The sequence below is a fragment of the Aquila chrysaetos genome, chromosome 6 (genome assembly GCF_900496995.4).
Source record: "Aquila chrysaetos chrysaetos chromosome 6, bAquChr1.4, whole genome shotgun sequence".
In the NCBI taxonomy this organism is placed as follows: domain Eukaryota; kingdom Metazoa; phylum Chordata; class Aves; order Accipitriformes; family Accipitridae; genus Aquila; species Aquila chrysaetos.
In genome coordinates this window covers 53,928,841-53,940,886 of record NC_044009.1, presented here as the reverse complement: position 1 = coordinate 53,940,886, position 12,046 = coordinate 53,928,841, and the positions used below count along the sequence as shown (strand labels likewise).

At 37.1% G+C, this 12,046-nt stretch overlaps 1 protein-coding gene across 6 annotated transcripts in view; it reads right to left on the bottom strand.

Moving 5' to 3' along the window:
- Positions 1–4,696: 4,696 nt before the first annotated feature.
- Positions 4,697–12,046, bottom strand: part of PKP4 (plakophilin 4) — a 104,603-nt gene continuing 97,253 nt past the window's right edge. For 4 of the 6 annotated variants that reach the window (XM_030016726.1, XM_030016725.1, XM_030016728.1 and 1 more), the window contains 6 exons: positions 10,233–10,317; positions 10,010–10,127; positions 7,257–7,388; positions 6,325–6,398; positions 5,369–5,733; positions 4,697–5,322 (listed from right to left, as the gene is read on the bottom strand). In XM_030016726.1, coding sequence (XP_029872586.1) covers positions 5,485–5,733; positions 6,325–6,398; positions 7,257–7,388; positions 10,010–10,127; positions 10,233–10,317 — 658 coding nt within the window. In that variant the 3' untranslated portion in view covers positions 4,697–5,322; positions 5,369–5,484. Of the gene's footprint in view, positions 5,324–5,365; positions 5,734–6,324; positions 6,399–7,256; positions 7,389–10,009; positions 10,128–10,232; positions 10,318–12,046 lie in introns of all 6 variants that reach the window. The other 2 variants (XM_030016723.1, XM_030016724.1) reach the window with 2 other exon arrangements.

Here is a 12,046-nt window from a genome sequence, read left to right as displayed (position 1 = left end):
CGCTCTTGTTTGGCAGTCAGTGATAGAGCTGTAACACTTATATCCTGTTTAGGCCCACAGATCTTGTTTAAGAGAGAAATAAGCATTCTAATCCAACGAGGCTTTTTTCCTCCTTCTTCAGACTGTTCCTCACCATTTGCTGAGTTCTTGCTAACTTGTCTTACTCTTTCCTTGAGCATACCAAGCTTCTATGCTTTGCTTCAAAGACTGCCTCGTTCTGAGTTGTGTATTCTTCTAAGCGTGTTGTACATCCCTAGACTTTGATTTATAAAAAAAAGAGTTTTAAAAGTAAATATGTCAAACTAGAAGCCAGTGGTATTCTTCAGAGATCTTTAGCTCATCTTTGAAAACAAAGTTTTAACCTGCAAGAATCACCTAGAATTTCTCATTTAGTTATACGGACCTAATATGACTGTATCATATTAGACTTATTCCAACCTGACTGAGGTTTTGAGAAGAGATACAAATACCAGATATATCAGAAGAGGTATGATATGAGGCTCAAAATTTAGTCACAGAAACTGGCAATAAAAAAATCAACTCGGCATTTGTTTTGGGGGCTTATAAATACTATTGTTTTTCCTATCACCATTATAAGTTACTACCTCAGTGATATTTCATTGACTTTATATAAACATGAGCTGCCATCAGATGTAAATTCAGTGAAAAAAACATCAGATGGTAGAAAATTAATAAAGGCCATGATTTCTTTCTGAAGATCTGTTAATTTCATATGTAGCAATGTATGATGCTAGGGGCTATTGCATGAGTCACATATCAGCTGGAGACTTGTTTCTGAAAAAAGGCCCAGAAAAAAATAACCCTGTTCTTGTCAGCAATTTACATGGATCTCAAAAGGTGTAGTACCTTCACCTAGCTTACCATGGGTCAGCTTAAAAATTACCCGACGTATCTTTTTCCCCTCACGGATGATTCTGTAATAGAGATCACATTACAATGTAAAAGTTCCCAGATACCTAGTCACAGGATTTTTCTTCTGTGTAATTTTAGTACAGTTAGCCTAGTTGAGTTTTAATTCCAAAGCTGTTGAATTGTTACAGGCTATGACACGGTGTGACAACTGTATATTTTAAGTACCTAAATAATGTTGTTGCTCTTCCCGTTTTATAGCATGCATAGTAACTTCTCCCCTTAAAGTGTTTTTAGACCTGTATGCTTTAGGCTTTTGGAAGCCTAATGCAGCTGTATTTGTGCTGATAATCACCTTGATCATAGCCTGCAGAGAACCACGGTTTGCTTGGAAGACAGGAGTGTCACTGTCTGTGGGCTAGTTATTCTGAAGGTCTGTTCTGTTGAAAAGGGGCTGTTTTCTTTTTGATGAAGACTAGTGGATCTTTTCAATTCTACAAGACTGACATCTCAGTAGATGCTGCTTGTTGTTAGGAAGGCAACGTTGTGCCCAATAGCATTAGACAGTCTTAAACTTCAGTAATAATTGTCCAGTTCCAAGGACTGGAGTGAAGCAAGCAGTGCAGCCAAAAACGAATCCTTGCACCTTCATACCACAGCCTGTGAAGGTTCCTCCAGTCTCTTCTATCCAGCCTTACCTATGAGAAATTTCATAGTTGGTCTCAAAATGACAGCTTTTCTTCTAAGCCCTTTATCTACTGTTGTTGACAGCTGCAATAATTTACCCATGGCCACAGTCACGTTTTTTTTTTTTAAAGTTGATTAATACTTACATTGTTACCTTTTATGAGCAGTAGTCTTTCTTACAGTAACTCAAACAGAGAATGTACATGTGACTAGTGTCCTTGGCTGAGATGCTTTCTTTTAAGCCAGTGTCTGTTAGCTCTGATAGGCTAAAGAGTTTGTCTTTTTCCAGTGTTCACAATCCTTCTTCTTATAGCTAAATCTTCTTTTCCTACATAACTCAACTCTGCTCCTACCCAGCTCATCCACATCTCCCTTCTTTTGCTACCCTGTAGAGTTGGGTTCGGCCATGAAAGTTTCGTTTCACTTGGCAATTCACCCATATTTGTCAGGCCAGTTCTGACTTCACATAGCTGTGTCATGCCACAGCTAGGTGTTCTCACCAGAGCTGTATGCCTCTGTGTATGTGTGTCTAGAATAAGTATTTTGGGATATATCCTAGATCTTTGTGCTACACTAAGATGAGCCACTCCATTTCTCTCCCTTTGAGCAGACAGGAGAAATTTTACAAGGCAGTGCAAGACTGCAGCACTTCTATTTCACTTAGAGGGGACTCAGTATGAAGTAGCAATACCCAGATTGGGCAGAAGTGGTCTGCTGACTAACCTAAATCCCTAGGTGAACGAATGAAGTGCATGGTGGTTAAAAATGTTAGCTACAGCGTCTGAGGAAAGGTACAAGCTGACTACAATTCAGGCGTACTCAAGACAACTAATGGAAGTCAAACAATCATGAATGCTGTCCTGAAAAAAATTTCTCATCTGTCCTTTCATATAGACTTCTTGTATGTAACTGTATCAATTCAAAATTTCAGGTTAGACCGTTGAGAGTTGCAAACATTCATGTATGACTTGCATTGCCTAACTCATTCACAATGGACACTTCTCATTCAGGCAGGAGTAAAGACCATGAAAAAAAAAAAGTATCTTTTTAGGGGCCTGGATTCTTTTGAGCCTATTTAAATAATAATCCTAATTCAGTTAGGATTCATCTCCTTCTTAAGTGTATTGTATTTAGGCTTTTTACAAGACAGAGTATCACAGACATGTTACTTTAAGCACTCATTTCCCATTGTTCTCTGGCATTTAGTGAGCATAACTGTTTCACTGAGGTCAATGCTAGTTTCAGTTGTCCTCTGTGGGAGGGAGTTACACAAAAGGACATGCACAACTCTGCTGTTGAGTCTCGCTATACACCTTCTCAATCTGTTCTAGTCTGAATCATTTTTAACTCCCTGCTCTTGAAGCTTAACTCTTTTTCTTTCACCATATTTGCAATTATTAGAAAGGGGGAAACAAAGCAGTGAAATTCCCAGGCCACTATTACTATTTAGTTTTCAAACTAACATCACCTTCTCCTAAGGACATCTGCTTTTTCAAAGAGTTAACCATTTTTTATCTTCCTCAGTGGAGTATCAATCTGAATACAAAACTGTGAATACAATGCATTTTAAAAGCATTCAGCTTAAATTTATGCTCCTGACATTTTGAAACAGGCCCAAAAGCCAGACTGCACTATGAAAGTGAACAATGAAATGAAATTGCACCCTATTTCTTTTCCCCACTTCCACACATTCAGTCTGAAACTACACATATAGGGAAATTAACCAACAAATATACTGTACAGATAATTTTAATCAGTATAGCACCAAGACATAATGTGTAAAAATACATAAATAAATGAGATCAATAAAAACAAAAGAAAACTAACATAATGAACTCTCTCTCTCTATATATATATTCTACAGCATGAAGGTCCAACTTGGGGGTGCTGTCCCGAATCTTGCTGGTTTTGATCTTGATGAAACTGCCTCAGATGAGAAGCAAAAATCATTCCATCATACAGCTGTTTTGTTGAAATGACTACCTCCCTCTTTTTTGGAGAGTTATTAGCGGATTTAAAGAAGCAAGTAATAACAGACTAGGACCATCTCAGTCTATTATTTTGTTATCTGAAGCTAAGTTAAATCTTCCTGGGACAATGAAATGCCGGATAAGTATATTTGGCTCAGAGAGCTTACCACCTTTAGTAGGTTATAGGCGCACCAGATAATCAACATTGATCTGCATTAATTAGTCTGCATACCAAAGCTTGCACATGACTCTGAAGGTAGTCAGAACAATGATGAAAGATCAGTGGCAAAATTAATGTTACAAGAAACAAACTCAAAGTCAAGTAAATGGAAACTATTTTCTATCTTAAAAGAAAAAATAAAGTCTTATAGGAAAGAAAAGGCACCATCTCCGTAATACTGGCCCTCAGCAACACATGTCGCACTGCAGCCAGTGGGGAATTGCATGGCTGTATATCAAAGTTAAGACCTAACACACTGCTTTTACTGTGCTGTTTATACCTTCATTTCTTTTCCCTTTTACAGTCAGGGGGCTGAAGTAGCCCAGCCAATTAAAGGAAAGTGAATTTGCCTTATAATCTAAACTTGGAGCAGTTATGCTTACCTTTTCTCATTTCACTGATGCAATCGGGATACTTGGAAACACTGAAAACCGAAGAAAAGTGCAATGACGGTGAACAATAATTATGATTACAGACAGTATAAAGGCAACAGACTTTATGGCATGAGGAAAGTATGTGATTTAGTTACTTAAAAGAATCAAAGATTTTTATTGTAAATAAATCCAAGCAGAATGTAGTAAAAATGGAGACTATAATTTCTATGAAAGCAAGATCATCTTCATTTTCTTGGAGAGAGAGCAAGGGGAGGAATAGAGGAGTGATGGGAGGAAAACAGGGATAGAGTTCTGAAATATCTTGGATTGCCTGTATCAAAAGTAAAAATACTAGTTAAGGAATAACGGGAGGAAAGTGCATAATTTCACACTTTGGTCTGCCAGCCTGACAAATTCAGAATATATGCACTGAAGAAAGCTGGGAAAATGGCCCAAATGTTTTGATATATTTAACCTGCTTAAAAACATGCAATTAGACTTCATATTAATGGTATTTGTTTCTGAATATCACACACAGAAAATAAAATAAAAAAAAAAAATGAACAGGGAACAGCTTTCCATGGATGAGACTTCCATATTTATTGTTATTCCATGTGCATAGAAAATGGCAGTGAAGTTTCTTATGAAATAGGCAGGGAATGGGAGAAGTGTAGATATACTGGACTGGACTTTGTGCTTCAAAATTACACTATTCATCTTTAAAAGGTTGTTTTTTTTTTTTTTCCCTTTTAAAATTTATAATGTTTTCTTGGATTTTTTTTTTTGTGCATGATGTTTCAAATTCCTTTTAAAATGACACACTGCATTACAAATGGATGGCACTTTAAACCAATGTGGCATTTCCATATTTACACCAACGAAAGAAATTTACAAGACGTAATAGCGTACAATCTTGACATTTAGTAATAGCAATAAAACAAGGGCATCCATTTTATTTTTTCTGTACAAACTATCAGAACAAGACTTTTATTCACATAAAAAAAAAATCAGCTTTAATTTGCTCTGACCTACACACTTTCCAAATTCATTTTACTCAATTCGCAAACCTTTCATCACATCGCCCACACCCTCACCAGACTACAGGAGCTACAAGTAATTATACCTAACATCTAAACAGAGCAAAAAAACCATCCCTTCCAGTTTTTCTTCCTGACAATTCCTCACTCAAAAAAAAACAAACCAAAAAAACAAAAAAACAAAAAACCAAAACCAACCAAAAAAACAACTTCCTTGTTCCTTCTTTTATTTCACTTTCACATTTCATAACCTAAATGACAAATGAGGCCATTCCATTTCTTCTCAAGCAAGGTGAGAAATACACTGTTGTTTCTTCTCTCTGATGCTACACCCAGGAGTCAGGTGAACCTGGGTACTGTTCTGCTCTATAAGAAGATCGTCTGGTGGAGTAAAAGTCTACATAATTTGTGGTTGATTTCAGTCCATATTGTGTTGCGTAATCTGAAGTAGCAGGAAAGTGAACTCGATCATCAAAATATGGGTCTTCATAGCTATGTGGGGACTGCAAGTATAATCTGTATGCATCGTAGTTTTTTCTGTTGGTATCTTCTTGACTGTAGTACAATTGCTGATGCTGTTGACAAAATGATAGAAAAATAAGCTTTCAAAATATAATTAGCAGAGAAAATACTTGTTTCTCAAACCTACACACGTGATACAGAACCCTTCCCTAAAAAGATAAGTGCAGCTCTACCAATGATGACAGTAACATAGGTTTCAAAGCTCCATTAAATGTACCTAATTTTTAAATGAAGCTAAACGGAGGAAAAACGTCTAAGTGTGCCTGCGTGTCTCCTACATTCACTGGGAAGCTAGTAACTCTCTGGAAGTAGGAGTTTTAGAACATAAGTAGAAAGGACAGAACCTGACCATACCTACCTACCTACCAAAAAAAAAAAAGTCACATCAAGTCAGAAAAGTGGTCTCAGATCCCATAAGAACATGCTAAAATATGTGACTATAAAAAGAAACCACAAAGCTAATAGAAGTACATAAGCAATTGTCAGTTTAAGTACACTAATGCCCAATAACAAATTAACCATGTGCTATAGATCACACTCTATAAAAAAGCACTCTAATATTACGAAGTACACTCAAGTTCCATTAAACACTATATGCTGCGTCTTGTTAACAGTGTCGTTTCAAAATGAAATTTTTGGGTCACCTGTAGTCGTCTATTTTGTTCTCTTGCTGGTGAGGAATAGGAACTGATGTATATTGGCGAAGGTTTGCTGGAACCTGTGAGAAAACAAGTTTATGGCATAAACTTCAGTCTTTATTCTTTCATCTATAAGTCTGTTTGCTTCTATTCTACCTAGAAGAAATTATGTAGCACCCAAACAATTAAGTCTGCAAATTCTAGTATCTACTAATAATACACAGGCAAATTTTGTCCCTCAGCAGTAGTTAAAACCGAAACCAAGCGGCTATTTTGTCTTGGTGTTTTTTGTTTTACAGACTAATAACTTTTAAAACAAGGAAGTTCCTTCTCTTCATTCACTGTCATCTCTATTGTTTTGTGACTTGTGTCAAACAGTAAGAAGGAAAAGGGAGATCAGAGAAAAGATGAAATCTTGGTATAATTTAACAATATAATATTACATTATTATAATATACAAGCACACACAGTATCTACCAGTATCTACCATTAATAATCATTGTTAATTATAATTAATTTAATTTTATTATTTTATCATGATTTATCATGATTTATCATGATTTATCATGATTTATCATTTGTTAGTATTTGTTAGTATTTGTTAGTATTTGTTAGTATTTGTTAGTATTTGTTAGTATTTGTTAAATAAATTTTCTGTAATAGGATTTTAAATAAAAATAATTCCAAACACCCCTCACCTCCTAGTATATAAACAGATCTCTTATTCTGGTAATGTGTGTAATTTTCAAGAAAATAGCAGAGACAGATGAAAAACCTGCTCGGTTCCACGTGCAATGAATATAATGAATAAAAATGGAAAACAACATTAAGTAGTAACAAGCCTGCTAATGCAACTGTCCATATTATGATTGTATAAACTCGTCATATAAGGAATATTTACATATTCCAGTTAAAAGTTCACTTTACCGGTATCTTACCAGTATATATGTCTTTATGTGTAATGATATCGCCTTGGTTATTATAATACTGCATAGAAGGTTGCGTCCTATCATATTCAGAGCGGGGTTCTCTAATTCCTAATAAAGCCGGTGATGAGGATGTGCTGCCAACTGATGAAAAAAGGAAAATTATTAGTGTATACAACAAAAGCCTTTCCCATCATACCTAACCTTCTCTGTATTCTCTCCTCACCCCTTCCTTCCTCAAGGATTAACAAATGAGAGAGATGTGGGTAACAGACAAAACTAGTACATAGTTCTTCCTGGATGAAGAACCCCAATGACAAAAGCTATCAATAACATACCATGAGATTATAATTTTATACTTTAATGGTGAGTCACTGACTGCTCTATACTGCTTACAACTGAAATAAGAGACCCATTTCAGTTTGCATATTAAATTTTTGCATTTAGAAGATGATACTCCTAATGTTTATGATTTTATCTAAGTTATACTTAAAGATTCTATTTAAGTCCATCTGATCACTTGGGACAGGACGGAAAGATTTACAGTCTGTCTGGCTGAAGTGATCCATGTACACACTTGTATTACACTTCTGCATGCTAATCAAAGAACAGTATCTTGGATATTTTGTGCTCCAGGTGGCTGACAACTGCTGTAAGATCATAACAATGGATTACTTACTTTATATTCTTACAGTGAACAGCTGAATTGCTACTGTAGTTGTAAAAAGTTTGTTCTGCTAAATCTTCCCCGTTTTACAGACCACTCAGGTTTTGTTGGCTTAGAAAGGCTCCAGTAATACAGGAGAAAAATACTTAAAAATAATTTCTAGTAATTTTGCTTCAAAATACTAACCAATGATATCTTCCATTAGCTGTGTCCATTACATCATATCTCACAATTTTGTGTTATTATGGATAGTTTAATTACTGATACTATCCTGGCATATTCATGGCTAAACCCGCTACATTTGGGGGTGTCATTAAAACTATGACATGGGTCAATGTAATGCGTGTGTTAGTAATTGAGTGACTGAAACAAGAACTGTTACAGGCCAAATGTAACTGTTCTACCATGCGCCTACTGTGCATGCTATGATCAGCAAGGCTGCTACCACAGTACCCTCCGCGGACACGTTCTTTGCACCAGACTTCCACCTTACTAGTCTAAGTTTGTTCATGCTCTGGAACAGAAAAGCAGACACTTCCTATTAGGATTTTGTACTAAGCATTCTTTGAAGTACAACAGCCTCTGAATATTATGTCAGAGCTGGCCATCTTACTTCCTACTTGTAGTTCAAAGAACTACGAGCGCTGTGCTGAGACAAGAATTTGACAGTAGGTATTGGAATATCCTTTTACACTTTGGTAGAATCTGGTCAGTTCCCTGAGCCTAAGCTGTATTTGCTTCTTTGTCATTGCTTATTTTGATAAAGTATTTTTGGCTCTGGCAGTAGATCATAGCTTAAACAGTCTGTGAATTCAAGGTGGTGTTTTGATGCCAGTATGTGCAAGTTGGCAACTAGGTGTAAAAGTAAGAACTGCCTTCAGTATCACGTGGTTTGAGAGTGACAAAGATACCTGGTCAGGACGTTCTTTTGGAATCCCGAAGGGCTGGGAGAAAACGGAACGTGGAAACACAGTAAGATCAGAATAACAAAACCCTCTAGAACTGGTAACTGCCGTCTGCTGTTGTATGGCACTAGGCAAAGGAATCAGTCCCGTATGTTGTACTGTGGTGGTTCAGAGGACCTCTGGGCATGAAAGATATGCTTTCTTTCCCTTCTTAAGACACTACAGGTATACTTCTCGTAGGAAAATAAATCCCTGGTTGAGTCCTTGTTTTCCAAGTCAACCATGTCGTGAAGGCATGTGTGAGGGTTGTAAAGTAAAGAAGTAATTAAACAAGAGTATTATAGGAACTGGTCACTTATTTTAGCAGTCATGGTAGATAGTTATTTCTCAGTATTAACATAGATCTATTCACATAAAAATAGAAGAGTAAATTGGATAAAGTAAAATGCCAATTGAAGACAATAGACAAGGCTTCAAGTAGGTTTTGTATCAGCCCCCTCATAAAGATCTAAATCCTAGCACTGAAGATGTTAAAGAAACAAAGGTGAGAAATAAACGAGGAGCCAGAGGAGTAAGATTTTTCTATTTGTCTTGCTCATCCTAATGTGACATTACATAATTGGGAATGAAAATAGGTCTCTTGCTTTCCGTGCTATCAAGTACCCGTGGTCCGTGAGGCTACATCTACAACGCCAAGTCATACAGCACAGCAGTGGCTTTGTAAAGGGAAATGGTAACAAAGTCCAGGTGTGTACTCTGAGGATTTTACTTAGCACCAAGTCTAACCTGGTCTCAGGAACTGAATACCCATTAGCAGTTGGAGTACATCAGTGGTCTTGAAGCACACCATCTGATACAGTTTCATCCAAAAGGAATACCATTCACACATTCTGAGACTGCAGTTTGATTTGCATTAAGGAGTAAGTGGGGAGATTTGCTTAAAAGTGCTCCTTATCCAAATGAAAACATTATGTAGAGACATCCACAAATCCTGTGGAATCTGAAGCCTGCCAACAGTAACAGCTAAGGTAACATTCAGAGTACGTGAAGTACTTTTGTTTAAATACAGAGGAGAGACAGCATGACCTCTGTGTTTTAGATAGAATTAGTAGTAAACTGGGAGGCTATTTGAGTTTAAAAAAATGGGATACCAGGTACCCCTTTAGTAAATCTCTTTGCATTTCTTGACTGACCTGACTGTATGACAGGTGACATCTGTTGATTTGTTGTTGATAAAGAAGGATGTGATTTGAATCTCTCTCGCTCTAGTGTTGACACTGGTGTAATAAAATGACTTTGATTCCATCCATCCTGTGGAGTGGCAAAAAGAAAAAAGTCATCAAAATAAATTGCTTTTCATTAAATTAGGAGTTTTTGTAGAACTGTTTTCCAGTGTAGGCTAATTTTGTAATTTACCTTTTTATAAATACTACGGAGATCTCGGTATTGCCATAATGTATTCAGTACCTGGGCGGCTGCCTTGACAACTTTCAGTGACGATCTAAGGAAGTAAAGAATATTACATTATTAGAAAGCCACTTAATTCCACTTAAAAAGAACAATGTTCCTAAGCTGCATAATAGCCTAAACCTTGATGCTGCGAAGCAACTCAGGTCATCTCTCCAGGTCTCAATAATGCATGCCTGCATTACCACAGCGTGAACACAGCTCTGTCAGCAGCCTCATCAAAAGGCTGGAGCAGAACATGAGTAAGCATGACAATCATTTCCCTCTCCAGCCTAGAAATTTTCTCTTCAGGTCACCCATGTGAGGAATGCAGATAGAAGGGCTGAAATAGCTACTGTCATTGTCTGCAAGAATTAAAAATCATGAAAAGAAACATTCTATTTCGTGCATTTCATAAAAACTGGACTACATACTTTAAATCATTGTACAAAATTCCTAACTGTGGAAAAGGAAGAAACAAATGAAAAAGAGCTGGTATTAAAAGCCTCCAGCCATCCTCATAGTGAGACTTTGTTCTCAGTTCTGTGTTGTGCTACTGAAAACTTTTATTGGTTGGGAAAACACTTTTCCACTCTCAAGAGCAAGGCCAGGAAAATTGCTCTAGCTGTTATTCAAAATAAAATCATGCTTTCTTTTTAAAGAGAAATGGTCATAAGCTGATAGTGGTACTGAAGTACTGATTTGACACTACATGCGGCAGCATGACATCTGTGTTAAACGTATGCCTCTTTCTGTCACTGTGAAGATTCATCTAAACACAGTTTTTGAAAGAAAAGACTGAAAAAAAATTGCAGGCAATAGTGTTAATCAATGAGTAGACACTCTTAGTATGTTCACAAGATTTTAGTGTACCCTGTTGTCTCATAAATGTAAGTGCAGATGCAACTTTACACATTGTCTCCACAGACCAATGAAGTCATATAAAGGATCACTGCATTCACACCTGCAGTTGAAATGAATCTGTGTTCCTTGAACATATAAAGTATTATAAATTGTGGATACTCAAAATATAGCCCTGTTCCTTTTGAGACAAAGACTTTGTTGAAAACGTGGTATGTTTAATTTACACTGACCAACTCCTGTGAGAAGAAATCCTTTTCTCCCCTTTACCATCCAAGCCAACACTGAGAACAGTACACAGGTCTGGCTATATAATCAGCTTTCTGCTATCCATAGGAAGGAGATCTGTGATATCCTGGTTTATACAAGATGCTAATATGATTTGCATCAGTCATATTGCTAAGGAGTACAGAGCAGCGATGCTGATCAAAGCCAGATGGGGTCTGCTGACCCTGCACGACTCAGGAGCCACCACATGTTCCTGTTCCTTGGCGCTCAGCTGTCCAGTTCTGAAAGGTTTTGTTGCTACTAAACAAACGCAATGCCCGATCAAACCCAGCGCTGAACTCTGCTAACAAAAGCCCTAGCACAGGGCTTGCCGCAGCCATACCTGAGTAAGCCTGCAGAGAGCCAGGTCTTCTCAGCCAACACTTGCTTTGCAATCCTATTGAAGGAAACCCCACTGGCTAGGTAAGCTGCTTGGTAGGCCAAGCTCTCCTTACAACCCACCAAATGGCCATGCTAGGTACAATTAACAGCTATTGCGATACATCCTGACAAAGGTGCAACGTATTCTGACTTTGAAAAGCTCTAAATATTCTATTAATCTTTTTTTTTTTTTTTAAATACCGTTTAACCTGAATAGACCCCATTAATGTGATTACTGCATGCAACTGGAAAAGTCTCCAATAGCTTTAGATAGA